Source organism: Pelodiscus sinensis, chromosome 9 (assembly GCF_052426305.1).
Source record: "Pelodiscus sinensis isolate ZL-2025 chromosome 9, ASM5242630v1, whole genome shotgun sequence".
In the NCBI taxonomy this organism is placed as follows: domain Eukaryota; kingdom Metazoa; phylum Chordata; order Testudines; family Trionychidae; genus Pelodiscus; species Pelodiscus sinensis.
This window is the reverse complement of record NC_143060.1, coordinates 210,897-236,149: the sequence shown is the minus strand read 5'-3', so window position 1 is coordinate 236,149 and position 25,253 is coordinate 210,897. Positions and strand designations below refer to the sequence as shown.

The 25,253-nt window shown below is 47.7% G+C and overlaps 2 protein-coding genes and 1 long non-coding RNA gene across 5 annotated transcripts in view; 1 reads left to right on the top strand and 2 right to left on the bottom strand.

Moving 5' to 3' along the window:
- CFAP57 (cilia and flagella associated protein 57) overlaps nt 1-25,253 on the bottom strand; it is a 170,986-nt gene that overhangs the window by 114,954 nt on the left and 30,779 nt on the right. Inside the window, exons 3-4 of one of the 3 annotated variants that reach the window (XM_075914597.2) lie at nt 20,599-20,885; nt 19,052-19,259 (exon numbers count right to left, since the gene is read on the bottom strand). In XM_075914597.2, coding sequence (XP_075770712.2) covers nt 19,052-19,259; nt 20,599-20,885 — 495 coding nt within the window. Of the gene's footprint in view, nt 1-1,794; nt 1,946-19,051; nt 19,260-20,598; nt 20,886-25,253 lie in introns of those variants that run through there. The other 2 variants (XM_075914599.2, XM_089780355.1) reach the window with 2 other exon arrangements.
- Nucleotides 3,843-25,253, top strand: part of LOC142823517 (uncharacterized) — a 28,299-nt gene continuing 6,888 nt past the window's right edge. Inside the window, exons 1-4 of the long non-coding RNA XR_016350227.1 lie at nt 3,843-3,971; nt 13,131-13,226; nt 17,628-17,681; nt 21,054-21,151. This is a non-coding gene — a long non-coding RNA (uncharacterized LOC142823517). The remainder of the gene's footprint in view (nt 3,972-13,130; nt 13,227-17,627; nt 17,682-21,053; nt 21,152-25,253) is intronic.
- LOC149523886 (uncharacterized) lies at nt 15,243-16,341 on the bottom strand (the record flags this gene model as incomplete). Its single annotated transcript, XM_089780354.1, is given in 2 exon segments — nt 15,243-15,875; nt 15,877-16,341. Coding segments are annotated over 2 exon segments (1,098 nt in total), but the record flags the coding sequence as incomplete, so codon positions are not given.

Here is a 25,253-nt window from a genome sequence, read left to right as displayed (position 1 = left end):
CTTTTTTATAATTAAGAGGGATCTCCTGTACTGGGTCATACAAATGCAGGAGCAAGTGGTACACCAGTTCCTGATACCCCAAAACCACCAGGAAGCAATATTAAGCCTCAGCCACAGTCACCTCTTTGAGGTACGTCTTGGGGCAGAGAAGACCAAAGCATGGATCTTGCTCAGAATTTTTAGGCTGGGAATATATGAGGATGTCCAGCAATACCACGCCTCCTTCCCTGAATGTCAGCTGCACAGCCCTTACCCACATCTAAGGGCCCCTTTGGTACACCTATTAATCACTGAGATCCCCTTTAAGCGAGCAGCCATGGACCTAGTGGGGCCTCTAGGAAATACTACAAGAGGCCACCAGTATGTGTTTGTTGTCCTGGATTATGCAACTAGGAATAGGTAAGGTCCCATAGGAATTGAGACGGAGGGGAAAAACAACCGAGGAGAGTTGTCAGTTTTTCAAAGGGACATTGTTAAGGGCCCAAAAGCAAGCTATTCCGATGTGTCGGAAAGATAGAAAATATGGCAAAAGACCACCTTGGCTTAACCACGAGATCTTGCATGATGTAAAAATAAAAAAGGAGTCATATAAAAAATGGAAAGTAGGACAAATTACAAAGGATGAATATAGGCAAACTGCACAGGAATACAGGGGCAAGATTAGAAAGGCAAAGGCACAGAATGAGCTCAAACTAGCTACGGGAATAAAGGGAAACAAGAAGACTTTTTATAAATACATCAGAAACAAGAGGAAGACCAAGGATAGGGTAGGCCACTGGTCAGTGAGGAGGGAGAAACAGTAACAGGAAACTGGGAAATGGCAGAGATGCTCAATGACTTCTTTGTTTCAGTCTTCACCAAGAAGTCTGTAGGAATGCCTAACATAGTGAATGCTAGTGGGAAGGGGGTAATTTTAGATGATAAAATAAAAAAAGAACAAGTCAAAAATCACCTAGAAAAGTTAGACGCCTGCAAGTCACCAGAGCCTGATGAAATGCATCCTAGAATACTCAAGGAGCTGATAGAGGAGGTATCTGAGCCTCTAGCTATCATCTTTGGAAAATCATATCGGGAGACAGAAGAGATTCCAGAAGACTGGAAAAGGGCAAATATAGTGCCCATCTATAAAAAGGGAAACAAGAACAACTCAGGAAACTACAGACCAGTTAATTTAACTTCTGTGCCAGGGAAGATAATGGAGCAAGTAATTAAGGAAACCATCTGTAAACACTTGGAAAGTGGCAAGGTGATAGGGAACAGCCAGCATGGATTTGTAAAGAACAAATCACGTCAAACCAATCTGATAGCTTTCTTTAATAGGATAACGAGTCTTGTGGATAAGGGAGAAGCGGTGGATGTGGTATACCTAGACTTTAGTAAGGCATTTGATACGGTCTCACATAATATTCTTAGCAATAAACTAGGTAAATACAACTTAGATGGCGCTACTATAAGGAGGGTGCATAACTGGCTGGATAACCATACTCAGAGAGTAGTTATTAATGGTTCACAATCCTGCTGGAAAGGCATAACAAGTGGGGTTCCTTAGGGGTCTGTTTTGGAACCGGCTCTGTTCAATATCTTCATCAACGATTTAGATATTGGTATAGAAAGTACGCTTATTAAGTTTGCAGATGATACCAAGCTGGGAGGGATTGCGACTAATCTGGAGGATAGGGTCATAATTCAAAATGACCTGGACAAACTGGAGAAATGGTCTGAGGTAAATAGGATGAAATTTAATAAAGACAAATGCAAAGTGCTCCACTTAGGAAGGAACGAGAAGTTACTCACCTTGTGCAGTAACGAGGGTTCCTCGAGATGGGTCCCATGGGTGCTCCACTCATGGTGTCAGGCTCGTACCGCACCGCAGCTCAGATGCTTTGTATAGCTGTTTCCAGCCGGATGCGCGTGCGCAGGATGCAGCTCGCACAGTTCACGCTCTTTGATCTTCGTGCGCACCCGTCTTCCCTGTCAGTTCCTCTCATCGTTCTGTATCTGTAAGGGTACAAAGAACAAAAAAACAACTCTGGAATGGGGAGGAAGGGTGGGGCATGGATCACCCACGGGGACCCATCTCGAGGAACCCTCGTTACTACACAAAGTGAGTAACTTCTCGTTCCTCTTCGAGTAGTCCCTGTGGGTGCTCCACTCATGGGGTATGTCTACACTACCACCCTAGTTCAAAATAGGGTGGTTAATGTAGTCAATCGAAGTTGCAAATGAAGCCCGGGATTTAATGCCTAATTCGAACTACCTACTCTGTGCCACGTGTAGCCGCGGGCACGGAGTCCGAACTACCGGGGATTTAAAAATGGCGGCGCCTGGCAAGATGCAAATGAAGCCCGGGATATTTAAATCCTGGGCTTCATTTGCAACTTCGATTGACTACATTAACCACCCTAGTTCGAACTAGGGTGGTAGAGTAGACATAACCATGGTGACTTAGTAGCAGTGCTCCCGGTGCGTTCCCGGAGTTCCAGTTTATCAATGACTGAAAGCACTGCTGAAGATACTGAAGATTCAGGTATCCATCTGCGAACTATTGCATAGTAGTTCATAAAAGTCAAACTGAAAGACCATGTGGCTGCTCTGCAGATTTCTGGCAGAGAAACTCCTCTGGCAAAAGCAGTGGAAGTTGCCACCGCCCTAGTCGAATGTGCTCTAGGTACAGTCTGGAGTGGCTTGTTACGCATTGTATGGCACATGATAATACAGGAGACTATGATATTAGAGACACGTTGGGAGGACAATGCATTGCCCTTGGAACGATCTGCCATGGATACTATTAATCGATCAGTCTTACACCAGGTCCGTGTTCTGTCTATATAGAAAGCCAATGCTCAACGTACATCTAGGGTATGAAGTAAGGAGTCCCAATTTGAAGTATGGGGCTTAGGATAAAAAACAGGCAAAACGACTGGTTCATTAACATGAAATTGCTTAGCGACCTTAGGAATAAAGGCTGGATGAGTATGTAGCGTAACTGAGTCCTTGGTAAAAACTGTGAAAGGTGGTGTTGCCATTAACGCTGCCAGTTCACTGACCCTGCGGGTGGATGTAATGGCCAACAAGAACACCACCTTGCTATTGAGCATTGGTAATGAAGTGGTGGCATTAATGCATCAAGTACCAGATCCAAGTTCCAAGAAGGAGGAAGGGGCCTTCACGGGGGTTTAAGATTAGCTATCCCCTTAAGCAGCCTTTTTGTCATAGGGTGAGTAAATACTGAATGACCTCCGATGGTGGAATGGAAGGTGGTAATTGCAGAGAGGTGAACCCGTAGGGTAGACATTGAGAGACCCGACTGATGCAAAGATAGAATATAATCAAGGATCGTATGCATTGGTGCAGAATGCGGTTGAATGTCCATTTCGCCACGCCAAACCACAAATCTCTTCCATTTTGCCACATAAGAGCTTCTTGTGGTTTGCCTCCTGCTATTCAACAATACAGTCTTTACCACTTCTGAACAGAGTTGCTCATCTACCCTGAACCACTTATGAACCACGCTGTCAGGTGAAGGTTCTCTGGTTTGGGGTGAAGCAGTAATCCCTGGTTCTGGGAGAGAAGGTCTGGGAGGAGAAGTAAGGGGCGTGGTGGTAATCGGGACATTCTGTGGAGGAATGGATACCACGGTTGTCTTGCCCAGGCTGGCGCTAGAAGAATGACATGGGCTGAATCCTCTCTGATTTTCTGAATTACTCTCGGGATCAGCACTGTCAGTGGGAATGCATAGTGTAGAGTTGCTGTCCAACGGACTAGTAATGCGTCGCCCAGAGAGTCCTTTCCCATGCCCCCTCTGGAGCAATAAAGGTGACATTTTTTGTTCTTGTAGGTCGCGAAGAGGTCTACTTGTGGTATCCCCCAGAACCGGAAAATGTCTTCCAAGACGTCAGGACGAATTTCCCACTTGTGATCCTGAGGAAAAATTCTGCTCAGAGCATCTGCCATGACATTGCTCGTACCCGGTAAGTATGATGCTACCAGATTGGTATGGTTTCTTATACACCAGTTCCATAGGCAGATTGTTTGTGCACATAATCGGTGTGATCGTGCTCCTCCCTGCCGATTGATGTAGTACATAGCTGCTATGTTGTCCGTAAGTATGCGGATGGTTGCTCCAGCTATAAGTGAATGGAAATGCTTGCAGGCGAGAAATACGGCTTTCAGCTCTAGGAGGTTGATATGGGAGAGGGCCTCCGATGCAGACCATCTGCCCTGTATGGACAGATCTCCGATGTGCGCTCCCCAGCCCAAGAGGGAGGCATCTGTAGTCAACTGGATCGACGGTTGCTGACATTTGAACGGAACTCCTGCTAGCAGATTTCCTGGATGCAACCACCAACTCAGAGATCTGCGAACTAGAGGAGTTTGTGCATGGAATGCTTCACTGGGATGTATACAGAAGTCAACCAATGTTGAAGGCAATGGAAATGAAGTCTGGCGTGCTGAACCACAAAGGTGGTAGCGGCCATATGGCCCATAAGGCAGAGACAGGTAAGTACCGTAACCGTAGGTGCCTGGATGACTACTGTGGCCAGATCGTGCAAAAGTTGGAAGCGCTCCTGGGGTAAGTATGCACAGGCCGTGATGGAATCGAGGTGTGCACCTATGAAATGTATAGTTTGCGTGGGATCCAGCGAAGACTTCTTGTTGTTGATTATGAGGCCAAGCGAGCGAAATGTCTGTCTGACCAATATCACCATGTGTTGGACTTCTTGACTGGACCTGCCCTTTATGAGGCAGTCATCCAAATATGGAAATATGATCACATTTCTGCGTTGCAAGTGCGCTGCTACTACTGCCAGAGTTTTTGAAAACACCCTGGGGGCAGAAATGTTCGTTGCCGATAGTGAAACGGAGAAAACACCTGTGAGCTGGGTGTATGGCTATATGGAAGTAGGCGTCTTGTAGATCGAGGGCTGCAAACCAATCGTCCTTCTCTAGTGACGGTAATTTCTTAGCAAGAGTGACCATCTTGAATTTCTGATGGCGGAGATGTTTGTTCAATTTTCTGAGGTCGAGGATCAGCCTCCATCCTCCAGTCTTCTTCTCTGTGAGAAAGTACCTTGAATAGAAGCCTCTTCCTCTGAACTGGGGGGGTATGGGTTCTATGGCTCCTACGGAGAACAAACGCTGTGCCTCTTCTTTTAAGCGGCTCTCGTGAAAGGGGTCCCTGAAAAGGGACGGGGTTGGTGGATTTGTGGGTGGTATGGTAGTGAAGGGGATAGTAAGCCCAGATGCCACCAGTTGTAATACCCAATGGTCTGATGTAATTGCCGTCCATTGGTCTCGAAAAGGTCGAAGTAAATGGTGAAACAGAGGAATGTTTTGTCAGTGTTTTTTGACCCGTCACAGAAGGTAGTCGTTGCAAGCCCTCGACTGAACCATCAAACTTGCTGCTTGGGATTTTGTTGGCTGTTTGAGCGGAATGATCGGGACCGTTTGCGTTGAGGACACTGTCTTTGGTGTGATTAATCTAGGCCTCGCTGCTGATGTTGTTGCCTCTGATAAGGATAAGTATACCGCTTCTGATAAGGGAGGTGTATACATTCCCAAGGTGCGGAGTGTCGACCGAGAATCTTTCCCGGAATGGAGTATCTCATCCGTTCTCTCTGCAAATAATTTGTTTTTATCAAAAGGGAGATCCTTGACTTTTGTGTGGAGCTCCTTTGGGACTGCCGCGGAGGCCAACCAAGAGGAGTGTCTCATTGTTATTGCAGTAGCTGTGGTTCGAGCTGCTGTATCTGCCGCATCCAAGGAGATCTGTAGACTCGCCCTGGATGCCGTAAAACCCTCCTGCACTAGGGATTTTAAGAGGGGGCGCTTGCACTCTGGGAGGTATTGGAGCAGCTGAGATTTTCTCATAGTTGTCAAAATTATGGTTCGATAATAGCACTGCATAATTAGAGATATGCAAAAGAAAGGTTGCTGAAGAGTAAACTTTTCTGCCAAATGTGTCCAATTTTTTGGTATCTGGTGTAGTCTTATACTGTGGTGCTTTGGCCCGTTGCTGGGCAGCGTCCACCACTAAGGAGTTTGGCTGAGGATGGGTGAAGAGAAATTCCAAGTTCTTGGATGGAACAAAATACCGTTTATCAGCTCTGCGACAAAGTTGGGGCCACTGTAGCTGATGTCTGCCAAATCGTGTTGGCTACCTCTATAATGGCTTCATCGATAGGAATGACCACCTTTGCACTCTGCCTGGGGTGCAAATTCTTCAAGAGGCGGCATTGTTTTGTTTGGGACTGCGTTATCTGTATTTCCTGGGATTGCGCTATCCGCTTAAATAAATCCTGAAACTGCTTAAAATCATCTGGTGGGGATGAGTCCGGGGGAGAGACCGCCACATGTGAAGATGAAGGTGAAAGGCCAAAGGCTGGGTCTTCAGAGTGATGGTTGTCCCACTCAGATAATGGGCCATCTTCTAGGTCTGAGTGACGTGATGTTCCCGCTCGGCTGCGTGAGGGGGAAGCCAGGTTCCGGTCACAGTGCTGATACGCTGGAGAGTGCCTCGCCAATGGTGAACTGTAGCGCGAAAGGCATTGGAAGTCATAGTGACGGGAGTGTGAACACAGTGAGCATGGAGGAGAGCGATGACATTTGTAATAACACCTTGATGGACGAGGAGATAAGCATCTAGATGATCTATTGCTAGTATGTTGCCTGTCGTGCCCGTTATGTGGAACGTAATAATAAGAACGGTCACATGATGGAGAATAGGATGGACATCTATAGCAGCTCCTATAATGGGGGCGGCCATAAGGAGAGTCCCTTCTGTACTAAGTATAGTGTCCGGGACTGTGACGTCGGTAACCACGATGCCAAGGTGAACCATGCCCTGCTGGAGGAGAGGGGCCAGGTGAAAATCTTGGGGAAGGAGAAAGATGCATGCTCCGTCCCCGTATTGGTACAGGTACCTCTGATTGGGGATGAGTCTGTAAATCTGGCTGCTGCTCCGGTGCTGGTAAACTTGTCAGCTGTTGCTGGGACGCTGCCTTCACCGGTGCCGGGGCTGCCTGTAACTGACAAGACCCACGCGGCACCTGCATAGTTGGCTGAAGGGATGACGGCACCGGAGGGGATTTTCCTGATGCAGGAGGCACAGCAGGGGACATGGTCCTGTCAGCAGCTGCCAGTTGTGGGGAGTAAAGCGGTGCCAGTGCGCTCTGACTATGCACACTGGTTGCCCGCACCGCAGCTGACTTCAGCACTGGCAACGTTGCTGGCTAAGATGCTGGTGCCGGTAGAGCTCTTTGAGGCAGCGCCGCACTCCGCGCGGCTTTTTCGCGGGGCTTTGTTGAAGAGCGGTTCAGTGCCAGCTGCTTCTTAGCAGAGGCTGTGCCTGCCGGCAATGAGGCTGCGTCTGATCCTGAATGCGCTCTCTGTGGTGCCACAGCCTTATTCTCCCTCGTCCCCGATCCTGATGAAGAGGATCGTGGGACAGAGTCAGAGGGACCACAGTCACCCACCACCAATATATCAGGTGGCAGGGATCTAGCTGGGGAGATCCTTAGCCTTTTCTCCCTTAAGTCCGGGGACGAAATCCATCTCTTAGGGGTTCTGTCCCGCTGTTCAAGGATTTCTGCCCTGGGGTCCAGTGCCTTATCGAGGAGAAACATCTTGAGCCTCATATTTCTGTCATGCCGAGTACGGGCTGTCATTTTTTAACAATGCCCAAACGTATGGGGAGTGTGGCTCTCCCCCAGGCAATGTATACAGAGCGAATGCACATCTGAAGTAGGCATTGGCTCACTGCAGAGGCTACATTTCTTAAAGCCCGGAGATCCAGGTATGGCTGTTTGTCAGCTTCTTTCTGAGAGTTTTTTTTTTAAAACTTATCCACAGTTGGTAACAGTGGAGTGCCGCTGTAAGCCCCGGCTTTAATGAGCTGTTAAGAGGCTTTTTTTTTTGTAGTAGATAAGATCAAACGACAACAAAAGAACTCTAACTATATACAATTAACTAACTAACTACAGGTTCCCTGAGGGAAGGAGAAACTACTGTGAGGAGAGAGATCAGAAGCTCCGTCTGCATTCAGGGAGGGTTAAGAGGAACTGACAGGGAAGCCGGGTGCGTGCGAAGATCAAAGAGCGCGAACTGCGCGAGCTGCATCCTGCGCACGCGCACCCGGCTGGAAACAGCTATACAAAGCATCTGAGCTGCGGTGCGGGACAATCCCGACACCATGAGCCCGACACCACGGGGACCACTCGAAGAGGAACAATCAGTTTCATACATACAGAATGGGAAGCGACTGTCTGGGAAGGAGTACGGCAGAAAGGGATCTAGGGGTTATAGTGGACCACAAGTTGAATATGAGTCAGCAGTGTGATGCTGTTGCAAAGAAAGCAAACATGATTCTGGGATGCATTAACAGGTGTGTTGTGAGCAAGACATGAGAAGTCATTCTTCCGCTCTACTCTGCACTGGTTAGGACTCAGTTGGAGTATTGTGTCCAGTTCTGGGCACCGCATTTCAAGAAAGATGTGGAGAAATTGGAGAGGGTCCAGAGAAGAGCAACGAGAATGATTAAAGGTCTAGAGAACATGACCTATGAGGGAAGACTGAAGGAATTGGGTTTGTTTAGTTTATAAAAGAGAAGATTGAGGGGGGACATGATAGCAGTTTTCAGATATCTAAAAGGGTGTCATAAGGAGGAGGGAGAAAATTTGTTCATCTTGGCCTCTGAGAATAGAACAAGAAGCAATGGGCTTAAATTGCAGCAAGGGAGGTTTAGGTTGGACATTAGGAAAAAGTTCCTAACAGTCAGGGTGGTCAAACACTGGAATAAATTGCCCAGGGAGGTTGTGGAATCTCCATCTCTGGGGATATTTAAGAGTAGGTTAGATAAATGTCTATCAAAGATGGTCTAGACAGTATTTGGTCCTGCCATGGGGGCAGGGGACTGGACTCGATGACCTCTCGAAGTCCCTTCCAGTCTTAGTATTCTATGATTCTAATCCTGAGACTAACCCCCTATGAAACACGGCCTCCAAGTCCATAACAAAGGTGCTAGTAAACATTTTCACCAGCATACATCTACCAAAAGAGAGTCCAATGGACCAAGGAATGCCTTTCTTGTTTAAGCTGATAAAGGACCTCTGCTTTCTGCTCCAAGTTCAGACTTTGCAAGCCTTGGTTTACCACCCACAGACCAAGAACCAAACCCTCAAGGCCATAACAACAAAGGTGTTAAGTAGGGATGGAAAAAAACTGGGATACCCTGTTGCCCTAACTTATATTCACCATCTTTGAAGTTCCCCAAGTCTTCACCAGATTCTCCCCCTTTGAGTTATTATTATATGGTCGCCACCCCCAGGGCATACTAAACATAGTCAGGGAAATTTGGGAAGAGAAGCTCAATATGGGGAACAGTACAATCAAGCATGTATTATAAATGAGAGCAGATAGCCCAGGTTACCCTGTAGTGTGGGAGCATAAGGAGAAGGCCCCAAAAAGCCCCACAAATTCACTATAACCAGTAAGCAAAAATTTGACAATTCCAGCCCAGAGACCAAATAATGGTGTTTGTATCCACAGCAGAGAATAAATTCTTGGCCCAGCAGCAGGGGACCCTACAAAGTAGCTGAATCTATAAAAGAGGTGAATTATAAAATGCAACAACTGGGACATCAAAAACAAGAACAAGTATCTCACTTCAGCCTTCTAAAACCCTGCCATCCCCAAGAAGAAAGTACAGTGGCCTGAGAGGATCCACTGCAGAACAAACCCCCCCAAGTAGGTGAGGGTGTCCCCAGATTTAACACCAACCCCAAAAGAGGAGGTATCTGAGATGAGCATCTGGAACCATGTGTTCTCATCAGAGCTGGATCAAACAACAGACACATAACCACACCATTACAAACCCCAGGGGCCAAGGTAATGCTAAGGACCTACCAGTGTCAGTGGCCAAAAGAGAGAAGAAATCAAGAGAGAGAGACTGGAGTTAGGAGGTCAAGGAGTCCCACAATCAGTGGTCTAGTCCACTTGTGCTAGTGTCAAACCAGATGGCTCTACGAGATTCTGCAATAAATTCTGTCCTGTGGAAGGGGTGTCCCAGTTCAACACATACCCTATATTCAGCATAGAGAGGTTAATGGACTGACTGTGCAATGCCTGATTCCTGACCACTTTAGATTTGACTAAGGGGTACTAGAAGATTCCCCTTGCCAAAGACACAAAGGAAAAGACTGTTTTCTCCACATCAGAGGGTCTTCATCAATATAGCTTAGACCTCACCTGTGCAGTAACGGACATTCTTTGAGAGGAGTGTCCCTGTGGGTTACTCCACTCCAACCAAGGCACTGGGATGCATCTTCACCAGAGATTTTATCAGCAGTATCCCTCTCTCTCCCCTGGGCTGTACACACCCTCTGACTGACTGACAGACTGTCAGTGTATCAACAGCACGTGTTCCTCAGTTTCTTGTCTACAATGGATGAGTGTCATACCTGAAGTAGATGACAGGAGGGTGGGTAGTGGAGCACCCACAGGGACATTCATCTCGAAGAACATAAGTTACTGCACAGGAAAGTAATCTCCTCTTATCCTTCAAGAGATGTCCCTGGGGGAGCTCCATTCAGGTACGCAGTGTCACTTAGAATGATAGGGGCTTCAGATCTCTGAGGTGGTTGGGAATGCTGACCCTCCAAATAACCTTGGCTCTGAATGTTTTTACAGTCACAACCAACATAGGTTTCTTAGAATGTAGCTACTATAAGGTGGGTGAATAATTGGCTGGATAACCATTCTCAGACAGTAGTTATTAATGGTTCACAGCTATCCAGCCACTTTATAGAAGCCCCATCTAGGTTGTATTTCCTTAGTTTATTGATAAGAAAATCATGAGAGACCATATCAAATGCCTTACTAAAGTCTAGGTATACCACGTCTTCTCCCTTAGCCACAAGACTTGTTATCCTATCAAAGAAAGCAATCAAATTGATTTGACATGATTTGTTCCTTACAAATCCATGTTGGCTGTTACCTATCACCTTATTTTCTTCCAGGTGTTTGCAGATGAATTCTTTGAGTACTTGCTCCATTATCTTTCCTGGCACAGAAGTTAAACTGACTGGTCTGTAATTTCCTGAGTTGTTCTTATTTCTCTTTTTATAGATGGACACTAGATTTGCTCTTTTCCAGGATTCTGGAATATCTCCTGTCTTCCATGATTTTTCAAAGATGATAGCTGAAGCCTCAGATACTTCCCCAATCAGCTCCTTGAACATTCTAGTTTTGGAACTAGATCTGTTCAATATCTTCATCCATAATGTAGATGATGGCATAAAGAGTACGATTAGTAAGTTTGCAGATTATACCAGGCTGGGAAGGGTTGCAACTCCTTTGTACTCCACTCAGGAATGAACAATCAGTTCCACACATCTAGAATGCGAAGTGACTGTCTAGGAAGGAATACTGCAGAAAAGGATCTAGGGATAATAGTGGGCCACAAACTAAACATGAGTCAACAGTGTGACACTGCTGAAAAGAAAGCAAACATGATTCTGGGGTGCATTAACAAGAGTGTTGGAGCAAGACATGAGAAGTAATTCTTCCACTCTACTCTGCACTGATTAGGCCTCAGCTGGAGCACCACATTTCAAGAAAGATGTGGAAAAACTGAAGAAGGTCCAGAGAAGAGCAACAAATATGATTACAGGCCTAGAAAACACGAACTATGAGGGAAGACTGAAAGATTTGGGCTTGTTTAGTTTAGAAAAAAAGACTGAGAGGGGACATGATAGCGGTTTTCAAGTATCTAAAAGGATGTTACAAGGAGGAGGGAGAAAAATTGTTCTCCTTGGCCTCTGAGGATAGGACAAGAGGTAATGGGCTTAAATTGCAGCAAGGGAGGTTTAGGTTGGAGAATCTTCCTGCCTGTCAGGGTGGTTAAACACTGGAATAAACTGCCTAGGAGGGTTGTGGATTCTCCATCATATATAAGAGCAGGTTAGGCAGACGGAAGTTTGTCATGAGCAGAGTTCTGCCGGACCACGCATGTGCCGCGGGCTCGTGGCTTTTTCACTCTTTCTGTCGCGCAGTCCGGCCCCCTGCCAGTTCCTCGAAACCACCTCAGAGTCTGTAAGAGACAAGAGCAGAGAGAGAGAGGACTCCGAAGCGGGGAGGAGGGCGGGTAGTGGAGCACCCGCGGGGACACCACCTCAAAGAACAACAGTTACTGCACCGGAGGTGAGTAACTTCGCTTTCTTCTTTGGGGATGTCCCCGTGGGTGCTCCACTATGGGTAACTGCATAGCAGTAGTCGCCAAAACGGAAGGAGGGCAAGGAGTCCCTATTTATCCGCCGTGGAGAGTACGCAGTCGCCACTGCCCCATCTGAGTGAGAGAGTAGAGAAATAGAATAGTGCTTAGCGAAAGTCTCATGAGAGGACCAAGTCGCCGTTCTGCAAATGTCCTTCAAAGATACCCCTCTGTGAAACGCTGTAGATGTGGCCATGGCTCTAGTGGTTGAGACAGAGGGGGTAAACCTTTCGTTGCATACGATTGCACTATGCATGAGGTTACGAGATTGGATATTCTTTGGGAAGATAGGCGTTGACCCTTTGACCTGTGTGCCAGGGAGACAAAGAAATGGTCCGTAAGTCTGAAAGATTTAGTGCGATCTATGTAGAATGCTAAGGCCCTGCGGATGTCCAAGGAGTGTAGGGCGCCTCTCGCGGTGAGGCATGGGGCTTCGGGAAAAAGGTTGGCAAGATGACTGGTTCGTTAACATGGAAGTGGGAGACAAACTTGGGTATGAACCTTGGATGTAATCTCAAAACTACTCCATCCTTACGGAAAATCGTATATGGTGGGGTGGCCATCATGGCGGAAAGCTCGCTAACCCTGCATGCAGATGTTATGGCGAGCAGGAAAACCGTTTTCAGAGTGAGGAATTGTAAGGATACGGTCGCCAGAGGCTCATTACGGCGTCGAGTACTACGTCCAGGCTCCACACAGGTGGAACTGGGTTGCGCGGTGGGTCCATGTTGATAAGGCCCTTGAGAAATCTTTTAGTCGTAGGATGGGTGAAGATAGAAACGCCATCTATAGGTGATGTGAATGCTGATATTGCTGCGAGGTGCACCCTGATGGAGGCTAACGCGAGACCCTTGTTCTTTAGGTGCAGTGCATAGTCCAGTGCAGAGGCAATCGACGGACGTGTCGGATCGTGGTGGTTCGAGGTACACCAGGAGGAGTATCTGCGCCATTTGTGAAGGTAAGTTTTCCTCGTGGTTTGTCGTCTACTGTGTACTAGGACATGTTGGACTGGGACGGAGCAGAGAGATTCAAATGGAGTCAGCCAGTTAGGAACCATGCTGTTAGGTTCAGCATTTGTATCTGGGGGTGTTTCAGGCGTCCTCGGTCCTGTGTGAGGAGGTCGTGGAGAGGCGGAAGGTGGATCAGTGTCTGCACAGAGAGTCAGTGCAGGAAGGGAAACTAGTGCTGGCGAGGCCAATCCGGGGCTATGAGGATTAGCGTAGCCTTGTCCGCCTCCAGCTTCTGAAGGACTTTGGGAATGAGAGGCATGGGGGGAAATGCATAAAGGAGGGGTCCGTGCCAAGTCACAAGGAAGGCATCCCCCAGAGATGCGCGGCCCAGGCCCGCTCTGGTGCAGAACTTGCGGCATTTTGTGTTGGCGGGAGTTGCGAAGAGGTCCACTCGGGGAGTACCCCAACGTTGGAAGATGTCGCGTAATATGCCGTTGTGCATTTCCCATTTGTGTTTTGTATGGAAATGTCTGCTCAGGAAATCTGCCGTCACATTTGTGGTGCCAGGTAAGTAAGATGCCATAGGAGTTACCCCGTGGCGAATGCACCAGTTCCAAAAGCAGATGGCTTCCGTGCATTGCGAACGGGAGCGAGCGCCGCCCTGGCGGTTTACGTAGTACATGGCTGTGATGTTGTCCGTAAATATCGTCAGCGTGGTGTTCCGAATGTAGGTGAGGAAGGATTTGCATGCATTGAAAATAGCACGTAGCTCTAGGAGGTTTATGTGTAGCCTTGCTTCTTGTGGGGACCATTGGCCTTGTACTGAAAGGGAGCCCATGTGGGCCCCCCAACCTAGTAGGGAGGCATCAGTTGTGATTTGGTGGAGAGGCTCCTGCGGATAGAATGGTACGCCTGACAGCAGGTTTGTGTGGCTGGTCCACCATAGGAGTGATTGAAGAACCCCAGGTGGCGGTGTTACCGGCCTGTGGAGATCGTATCTGGTGTGGTGGTATACGAGGGTCAGCCAGTACTGAAGGGCACACAGATGTAGTCTGGCGTATTTCACCACGTACGTTGTGGGGGCCATGTGGCCCATGAGTCTGAGGCATGTGATGAGTGGTACGGTAGGGCTCACAGTGATGGTGCAAATGAGGTCTTGGATGGCTTGAAACCTCTGCGAGGGTAGGAACGCTCTGCCGGCAAGTGAGTCCAGGAGGGCTCCAATGAACTCGATGTCCTGAGTGGGATGCAATACAGACTTCCGCTTGTTGAGGAGGAGTCCGAGCGATCGAAAGACCTGTCTCGTGAGGTGAACCATGTGGGAGACCTCATGTGCCGAAGGGCCTTTGAGCAGGCAATCGTCCAGACAAGGGAAGATGAGTACCCCTTGGCGTCGGAGAAAGGCCGTGACCACGGATAGGACCTTTGAAAACACCCTGGGGGCTGAGGATAGTCCGAAGGGGAGGACCTTGTATTGAAAATGGTCCTCCGCCACAACGAAGCGCAAGAACCTCCTGTGAGCAGGGTGGATAGGGACGTGGAAATAGGCGTCCTGGAAGTCGAGGGCATCAAACCAGTCCTGTGGATTTAAAATAGGGATTATGGCAGCTAGTGTCGTCATTCTGAATCATTGTTTCCTGAGATATTTGTTCAGACGACGGAGGTCTAGGATAGGGCACCAGCCTCCGGATCTTTTCTGGGTGAGGAAATAGTGTGAGTAAAAGCCTCTGTTCCTGAAGTCCTTTGGAACTGGCTATATAGCACCCAGAGAGAAAAGGCGGTCGACCTCTAGTCGGAGGAAGGTCTCGTGAGAGGGGTTCCTGAAGAGGGACGGGATGGGAGGGGTGGTTGGTGGTATGGCTATGAAGGGGATAGGATAGCCAAACTGAACAATCTCGAGGACCCATTTGTCCGTGGTGATTTTTGCCCATTGATGTAGAAAGGGTCTTAGACGGTGGTGGAATAGCTGGGTTGGACGATTCGCAGTGCTGCCTGTGACTGTCTGCTCGCCCTCGACCAACGCATCAAACCTGTTGCTTGCTGTTGGGAGGCATGTTCGTTCTGCCGGTTGGGTTTCGGCGTCGTTGAGGCCTCTGGCGAGAGCGTTGGTTGTCAAAAGGCCTCTGTTGTTGGTGCTGTTGTTGCCACTGGTGTCTAATGTAGGAGTAATCATATCTGCGCTGATATGGTGAGTACCGACGTCTCTTAAAGGGGGGTGTATACATCCCCAGAGTTCGCAAGGTTGTTCGAGAGTCTTTAGAGGAGTGTAAGATTGAGTCCGTGGTCTCTGAAAAGAGCTTCCCCTTGTTGAAGGGTAAGTCCTCGACTTTGGTCTGTAGATCCTTTGGAACTCCTGCCGCTTGAAGGAAAGAAGCTCTGAGCATAACAATGGCAGTAGCAGCGGAGCGAGCAGCAGTATCGGCGACGTCCATGGCTATTTGAAGGGACGTTCTCGCTGATGTGTATCCCTCTTGGATCACTGATCTCAGGATCGATTTTTTTGAATCAGGGAGATGATCCATGAGGGGAGTGAGGCGTGAAAACGTATCAAAGGTATGATTGGAGAGATGCGCTGAGTAATTGGTGATTCTGAGGAGTAAAGTCGCTGAAGTGTATACCTTCCTGCCCAGGAGGGCAAGTCTCTTTACGTCTCTATCGGAGCCCCTGGTGTTTGAGATGAGGGGCTCTAGACCTCTGTTGAGCTGCGTCGACTACTAAGGAGTTAGCCTGTGGATGGGCAAAGAGGAATTCCATGCCCTTTGGTGGCACGAAACATTTCTTGTCGGCTCTTTTGTTGGTGGGGAGAGCCGACGCTGGAGCATGCCACACTTCGTCAGCCAGTTCCAGGATGCCTTCGTCCAGAGGGATGGCCAGGCGTGAGCTATGCCGCGGTTGGAGATTCCTGAAAAGCTTGTGTTGCTTATCTTTGAGCTCTTGCAGCGGAATCTCTTGTGTGATAGCTACTCGCTTAAATAATTCTTGGAACTGACGGAGGTCTTCTGGTGGAGAGCTGTCGCCGGGGATCACTGCATCCTCCGGAGGAGATGAATCGGGGATGGAAGACCCCAAGGTATGGTACACGAAGGGAGTATGTTCCGGCTCTGATGAATGGTGAGATGGTGATCATGCATGGTGCGGAGGAGTAAGGGGAGCCGGGGTTGGAGAGCGCCTGCGTGAAGCGTAGTCAAAGGTAGATCGTGGTCAGCAAGAATACTTGCTATGAGAATGTCGAGAGTCGCGGTCGTCACGATGGTATGTGCCATGCCGCGGTGAACAGTCATCATGGAAGCTAGAGCGGCTGCAATACCGATAATGGTACGGGGAGCAGGGCGAACAGGAACAGAGGTGTGATGCCCTGGAGGAGGCAGGAGAGGCAAAGAGATGTCTGTAGTGGTGCCTGCGATGAGGAGATGCAGCAGCCAGAAACAGGGAAGGCAGTCTTGAAGAGGCACGAGGAGACCCGTACCGGTGAGAAGACCGGCGTGGGGATCGGAGTGCCGGCAGAGGAGAGGACGTGCCGGGGAGAGGAAGCAAGAGCGGGAGCAGCTGCGGCGGCGTGGAGAATGGAGAGCAGCAGGGCTCCGGGGTGGTTGAGTTGTGGCATGCGCTGAAGCGCTAGCTGCTGAATTGCTCTGCTCATGGTGCGGAAGGGCAGGAGCGATCGGCACCGCACCGGCAGTGGAACGGGTCGGCGCCGTGTAATCCGTCACCACGCGGTGACTCAGGTGGTGCCGGGGCCGGTGTCAGGGCCGGTGCCGTGGTCGGGTCCGAGACTGCTCTCGGCGCCGGCTCAGCGCTCGGCGCCGGAGTAAGAAGAAGCGGCTGAACTGATGCCGCCTGGGGAACTGGTGTTTGGGAAGGCTCCCGTGGCCGCTTAGGTTTTGAAGCCACCGAGGCAGGGGGATGTGTCTTTACAATGCCAGACATCCCAGGTGTCTCTGCCTGGTTCTCCCTGCCATTAAAGGCAGCTGGCAAGGATCTTGCTGGGGACAGACTTGGTTTCTTCTGAAGTCCCGTAGTGGGGGAAGAAGCCCGGTGTTTGTATAGCTGCTGATTAGAGTCAGCTTGCTGCGGTTGCAGGGCTGTGTGGAAGAGGAGCATGTGAAGATGCCTCTTCCTATCTTTCCTGGCCCTGGAGGTGAGCCTTGAACAATGGTTACACTTTTGGGGGATGTGAGACTCCCCCAGGCAACAGATACACTCTGCATGGCCGTTGGAGGCTGGCATTGCCTCCCGGCAGGAGCCACATTTTTTAAACCCGGTCCCTGACATTTTGCCGGCAGCCTGCCGCTTCTTTTCTTTTCTTTTTAAACAGTAGGTAGTTGTCGAAAGCTGATAGCATGGTAAGGACTCTGCCCTGCTATCTTTGTTCCTTTTATCTTTACAGTCTCTCTTTTTTTTTTTTTTAGGTGAACTCAACTATATACAGTGGAGTTGACAGGAGAACAGCTGAGAGGCGGGAGGTAAGAGCGGTTTCTGTTTTTTACTCCCGATAGTTCTTTCTTTGTCCTTCCTCTCTTTACTTTTTGTTTGTTTGTTTGTTTATTTGTTTGTTTGTTTTTGGAGAAAGAGAAGGGAGAGGGAGGAAAAGGGGGATTTTATATACAAAGGAGAACTAGAAGCAGTCTAGTTCTGTGAGGTAAGGAGCGCAGTTCCAAGCGTCTGCAGCCTGAAGCGGTGAAGAGGAACTGGCGGGGGGCCGGACCGCGCGACAGAAAGAGCGCAAAAGCTGTGAGCCCGTGGCACATGCGTGGTCCGGCCGAACACTGCTCATGACAAGCTTCTGTCTGCGGCGCCGGGGCAAGCCCAGCACCCATAGTAGAGCACCCATAGTGGAGCACCCGCGGGGACATCCCCGAAGAAGAACATCGTGTTAGGGATGATCTAGACAATGCTTGGTCCTACCATGAGGGCAGGAGATTGGATTCAATGAACTCTTGAGGTCCCTTCCAGTTCTAGATATAAAAATGTTCCACAGAATCTCTATGGATAGTAATTCCATGTTCTAATAATATGAATATGCAGTAGGGATATATTTCCGACCACCTGACCAGGATAGCGATAATGACTATGAAATACTAAGGTAGATTAGAGAGGCTGTAGAAACTTAAAAACATCAAAAATATATATAATATAACATATAATGTATACCCCAAATTAAAAAACACAGTAAAAAAACAAAAACCGAGTAAAAGAAGCAATGACAGATAAAAAGACATCTTTTAAAAAGTAGAAGTCAAATGATAGTGAGGAAAACAGAAAGGAAAATGTTTTTAAGTACATCAAAAGCAGGAAGCCTGCCAAACCACCAGTGGGGCCCTCGGATGATCAAGATGCTAATGGAACACTCAAAGACAATGAGGTCATTGTGGAATAACTAAAAGAATTCTTTGCTTCAGTCTTCATGAATGAGGATGTTAGGGAGATTCCCAAACCTGAGAATGACAAATCTAAGGAATTGTCCAGATTGAGGTGTCATTAGAGGAGCATTGGCCACTATCAGACGACAGGATACTGGGCTAGATGGACCTTTGGTCTGACCCAGTATCACCATTCTTATATTCTTAAAATGACTTTGTCACTAAATTCTCTCTGTGACCTTGGGCAAGTCTTTTCCCCTACTATAAATGCTGAACAAACAGTTATGGGACTATGATTAATGTCTGTCAAGTGACTGAAAGATAAACATCACTATAGAATTATTTATTAGTACTAATACCTGGAACAAATGTAAAACAAATGTGCTCTTAAATTTAAATGGCTAATGTCTAAGAACTGCAACCTTTTAAGTATTTGGCTAAGCCCTTTCTGCCCCATTCAGTCTCTCACTTACCCGGATTTCTCGGTTCTCCCTGTAACCTTCCCTCTCTTCGGTCTTCTCAAACAATAGAACAACTCCAGGCCCAGCTGAGCATGCAAAACCTTTGGAATAGGCAGCAATGGCAGAGACTTGAGGCAAGGTAGCCTGCTGTTGGCCAACAGCTTCACTGAGCATCTCACTGGAGAGATCAGGAGAACCGGTAGTAGGAAATTCAAAGAGGCTAAAATAAGAAGAAAGTTATTAAAATCAGCAGCAACCAGAGAAACCTAATATAGTCACAATTAGGGCATGTGACGGGGCATCTGTCCCCCACTGACTAAAGAAGGGTTAAAGGTATATAAAATCATAAGTGGTGTGGAGAGGGCGGATAAAGAAAAGTTATTTATTAGTTCCCTAAATAGAAGAACTAGAGGACACCAAATGAAATTAATGGGTAGCAGGTTTAAAACTAATAAAAGAAAGTTCTTCTTCACACAGCGTGTAGTCAACCTGTGGAACTCCTTGCCAGAGGAGGCTGTGAAGGCTAGGAGTATAACAGAGTTTAAAGAGAAGCTAGATAATTTCCTGGAGGTTAGGTCCATAAAAGGCTATTAGCCAGGGGATAGAAATGGTGTCCCTGGCCTGTTTGTCAGAGGCTGGAGAAGGATGGCAGGAGACAAATCTCTTGATCATTGTCTTCGGTCCACCCTCTCTGGGGCACCTGGTGCTGGCCACTGTCGGCAGACAGGCTACTGGGCTAGATGGACCTTTGGTCTGACCCAGTACGGCCATTCTTATGTTCTTATTCAGCCCTGGGAAAGGGCTGGGGCTGTGGAGCAAGCAGCTGTGGTAAATACAGTAAATTAGGGCCCAGCTGGGACTGTATAAATAAGGGCTCCTGAAAGGGCAGAGACACTCACTCACTCAGCTCCAGCTGGGAAGCAGGAAGGACTTGTCTGACAGGGAAGCTAGAGGCTTCCTGAGACAGAGCAGGGCTGGGAAAAGGCAGGCAGAGCTGGGAAGCTCTGGCCAGGCAAATTCCCATGTTGCAGGGCCTGAGGCAAGGCCTGAGGGTAACAGGGCTGCAGGGAGTAGCCAGGGCAGGAGAAGGCAGCTGGTCCACATCCCCTTGCCAATGATGAGTGGCCATTTCAGGTAGCAGTTTGCCCCTGAGGTAAAGGACTGGATGATGACTGGCATTAGGGTCACTAGGGCATGATAGGAGTAAGGGTTTGGGGGGGGTCCCTGGGAAGCAGGGCTCGAGTGTGGGGGCACTGCAGCAGGGCAGTTCCCACAGAAGAGGATGCTGCTGTATGGGAAGGATGTGGGTCCTAATACAAAGTGGTGAAGAATGAAAGTAACAGCAGGCATGGCACTGGCCAGAAGGGGGCGCTCCAGGGCTGAAGAGCTAATTCCTTGAGTGACCAGCAGGAGGTGCCATGGCAGTGAATATGCACTCTGTTACAGGCAATACGGAAAAGCCTCATCCATTCCTTCCCTATTAACACCCGAGGGACCTAGTCTAGGATGTGAAGAATCTTTACTCATGAGATTGACTATCAGTAATCACCAAGATTTACCTCTCAGATTCATGTGGCACCTTGTCCTTTACCACTTCACTGGGAGGTTCTTTACATTCTATACTTGTTTCCCAGCGCTGATCTCCTGACTCAAAAAGAAAGAGTTTGCCTGTGTCAGTGCCAACCATTACCCTGTCCTCGGAGAGCCAGGCATGCGACAAGTAGTTTTGAGGTTCTCCTCTCTGAAAGTTGGTCTGTTTCAAAGTCCCCTCAGTGTATCTGAAAAGCTTAAAAATGCCATTTCCAGTTATACAAACCTGGGTGTTATCCTGGGGATTGAAGCTCACCTGGAAAGCAGAAAAAAGAGAAAAGATTTTTTTACACAATTATGTTCCTGCATAATATTTTGCCAATAAATTGTTGTACTTCCATATCCTACATATTCCATTTAGGAACGTAATAGTATAGTTGATTAACTGATTAACTGATAACAGATTCATCTGTTCTCCACTAAGGTCAATACACAGAAACATACATGGCTCCTCTACCTCAGTATCTTATTTCGGAAAATGGCCAACACCAGGTGACTCAGAAGCAAACCCAGAACCTCGTAGTAAGTAGATGTGGCGTAATCTGCTCCACAGAGGTTGCCTATTGATCTGTTGTAGTTATATATGACAGTGGATAGATCTAAGGCAGAACAATTTAAATCATAATTTTTTATCGTTATTTAAATCAGCAAACAGGAAACGGAATTAAATCAATTTGAATCATGTATTGATTTTGTACTTTTTAGTTGATTCTCATTGACTGATAAAACTATGTTGCTCTGCAACGAAATATACTCTTACACTAAACTTGGTACTTCTTTTTGCTAACCAGGATAATACCCTATATCTTTCTCTGTCAAAATTTAAGCAGTTGTAAAGGTTTATACAGATTATTTTTACTGATATTATGTTAGAAATGGTAAATGATGCCTTTTTGTATTTACTAGAAGATTATTAATTTTTTTTACTTGTGACTTACGTCAAGCTCTATTTGAATGGAAATCAATATTCAGCTGAAAATGACCAAAGGCTGGTTTTACTTTTTTTTTCTAATTAGTTTAATAAAACTACTTTAAATGTCCTGGAGATATATAATACAAAATTTAACACATCTTACATCTAAAATTAACTAATTTATTAAACAGAGCAAGTATCACCCCTAGTTAGTAGGACTGTCAATCAATCACAATTAATGCCTGTGAATGACTGAAAACTAAATTAAGGCATTCATTTTTAACATGTTAATTCCATACCGCTAGGTGTGGAGAGAGGCATCAGAGTCAGGGGGTCTGAAGTCACAGCTTCATGGTCAGTGGAGGGACTGAAGGCAAGCCTCTAGCTTTGAAAGCAGCATGGGGGCTGAAGCCCTAAGTCCAAAGTGGGGCTGAAGTTCAGAACCTTGCATCTAGAGGAGGGCTGAAGCCTCAGAGCCCCACACCCTAAAAGGGTGAGAAACACTACTATAGAGAACAGGGACAAACAGGCTCTGTGGTGGTGAATGCGTTGGAAGGGACCTCACAAGGAAGAAACCGCAAGGAACACCATCTACTGGAAGGGATGGGATGCGTAGTCCTAGGGATGGGGGTTCCACGACCCCCCGCCCAAAAGAAGACGACGGGTGGTGATGGTTGTGGACTCCCTCCTAAGAGGGACTGAGCCTTCCATCTGCCATCTGGACTTGAAATCTTGAGAGGTGTGCTGCTTACCGGGAGCTCAAATTCAGGATGTGACTGAGAGGCTTACCAAACTGATCAAACCTTCAGATCGCTACCCCTTCCTGCTTCTCCACGGGGGAACTAACGATACGGCCAAGAATGACCCTGAGCGGGTTACTGCAGATTATGTAGCGCTGGGAAAAAGGACCCAAGAATTCGGAGCGCAAGTGGTGTTCTCATCCATCCTCCCTTTTGAAGGGAAAGGTCTGGGCAGGGATCGTCAAATTGAGGAAGTAAATGCATGGTTGTGCAGGTGGTGTCGCAGAGAGGGCTTTGGTTTCTTCAACCATGGGACTCTGTTCCAGACACAAGGATTGTTAGGAAGAGATGGGATCCACCTAACCAAGAGAGGAAGGAGCATCTTCGCGGATAGGTTTGCAAACCTAGTGAGGAGGGCTTTAAACTAGGTTCGTTGGGGGATGGTGACCAAAACCCTGAGGGGAGTGGGAAAGTCGGATACCAGGAAAGAATACAGGAAGGAATGAGCAAGAAAGGAGGACCCTGATTCGAATGGAGAAGATAGGGCGATCAACCGGTTATCTGAAGTATTTGTACACTAATGCGAGAAGCCTGGGCAACAAACAGGAAGAACTGGAGGCCATGGCCCAGTCCAAGAAATATGATTTAACTGGGATAACAGAGACTTGGTGGGATGACTTGCATGACTGGAGCGCTATCATGGAAGGGTACAGACTGTTCAGGAACAACAGGCAGGGGAGAAAAGGAGGAGAAGTTGCACTATATGTAAGAGAGCACTATGATTGCTCTGAACTCCAGTATGAAGAGGGAGAAAAACCTGTTGAGAGTCTATGGGTTAAGTTTAGAGGTGCAAACAACAGCAGTGATGTTGTGGTTGGTGTCTACTACAGGCCACAGAATCGGGTGGATGAGGTAGATGAGGCTTTCTTCGGACAACTGAAAGAACCTTCCAGATTGCAGGCCCTGGTTCTCGTGAGGGACTTCAATCACCCTGACATCTGTTGGGAAACCAATACGGCAGTACACAGGCAATTCACAAGTTTTTGGAGAATGTTGGGGATAACTTCTTGGTACAAGTGCTGAAGGATCCAACCAGGGGCTGTGCGCAGCTTGACCTTCTGCTCACAAACAGGGAGGAACTAACAGGGGAAGTAGAGGTGGGTGACAACCTGGGAAGCAGTGATCATGAGATGGTAGATTTCAGGATCTTGACCAAAAGAAGAAAAGAGAGTAGTAAAATACACACCTTGGACTTCAGAAAAGCAGATTTTGACTCCGTCAGAGACCTGATGGGCAGAATCCCCTGGGATGCTAACATGAAGGGGAAAGGAGTCCAGGACAGCTGGCAGTATTTTAAAGAAGCCTTATTGAAGGCACAGAAAGAAACCATCCCGATGCGTAGCAAGAAAGGCAAACATGGTACGAGACCGGATTGGCTTACAGGGGAAATCCTTGGTGAACTTAAGCACAAAAAGAAAGCTTACAAAAAGTGGAAACTTGGACAAATGACCAGGAATGGGGTTTAAATGTATAGCTCGAGAATGCTAAGGGGTTATCAGGAAGGTGAAAGCGCAAATGGAATTCTGACTGGCTAAGGATGTGAAGGATAACAAGAAAGGTTTCTACAGGAATGTTAACAAGAAGAAGGTGATCAGAGAGGGTGTGCGGCCCCTAATGGATGAAGGAGGTAACTTAGGTATTCATGGACAAAGTAGGCTCCCTGACTAATGCGCTAAGTGACGCAAGATGGGATGAAGATGGACAGCCCTTGGTGAGTAAAGAACAGGTTAGGAACTATTTAGAAAAGCTAAACATACACAAATCCATGGGTCCGGACTTAATGCATCTGAGGAGTTGGCAAATGTCATTGAGGAGGCTTTGACCATTATCTTTGAAAAGTCATGGAGATCGGGAGAGATCCCGGATGATTGGAAAAAGACGAATGTAGTGCCCATCTTCAAAAAAGGGAAGAAAGGGTGATCCAGGGAATTATAGGCGGGTCAGTCTTACCTCGGTTCCTGGAAAAATCATGGAAGGGATCCTTAAGGAATCCATTTTGAGGCACTTGGAGGAGAGGAAAGTGATTAGGAATAGTCAGCATGGATTCACAAAGGGCAAGTTGTGCCTGACTTATTTGATTAGCTTCTATGATGAGGTAACTGGCTCGGTGGACATGGGAAAGTCGGTGGATGTGTGATATACCTTGACTTTAGCAAGGCTTTTGATACGGTCTCCCACAATATTCTTGCCAGCAAGTTAAGGGAATGTGGATTGGATAAATGGACAGTAAGATGGCTAGAAAGCTGGCTAGAAGGCCGGGCCCAATGGGTAGTGATCAACGGCTCGATGTCAGGATGGCGGTCGGTTTCTAGCGGAGTGCCCCAAAGTTTGGTTCTAGGACTGGTTTTGTTCAATATCTTTATTAATGACCTGGATGGGGGGATGGATTGCACCCTCAGCAAGTTTGCAGATGACACTAAGCTGGGGGAGAGGTAGATACGCTGGAGGGCAGGGATAGAGTCCAGAGTGACTTAGACAAATTGGAGGATTGGGCCACAAGAAATCTGATGAGGTTCAACAAGGACAAGTGCAGAGTCCTGCACTTGGGACAGAAGAATCCCAAGCATTGTAACAGGCTGGGGACCAACCAGCTAAGTAGTAGTTCTGCAGAAAAGAACCTGGGGGTTACAGTGGATGAGAAGCTGGATATGAGTCAACAGTGTGTCCTTGTAGCCAAGAAGGCTAAAGGCATATTAGGTTGCATTAAGAGGAGCATTGCCAGCAAATCCAGAGATGTTATTATTCCCCTTTATTCGGTTCTGGTGAGCCACATCTGGAGTATTGTGTCCAGTTCTGGGCCCCCCAACTACAAAAAGGATGTGGACGCATTGGAGAGAGTCTAGTGGAGGGCAACCAAAATGATTAGGGGGCTGGAGCATATGACCTATGAGGAGAGGCTGAGGGACTTGGG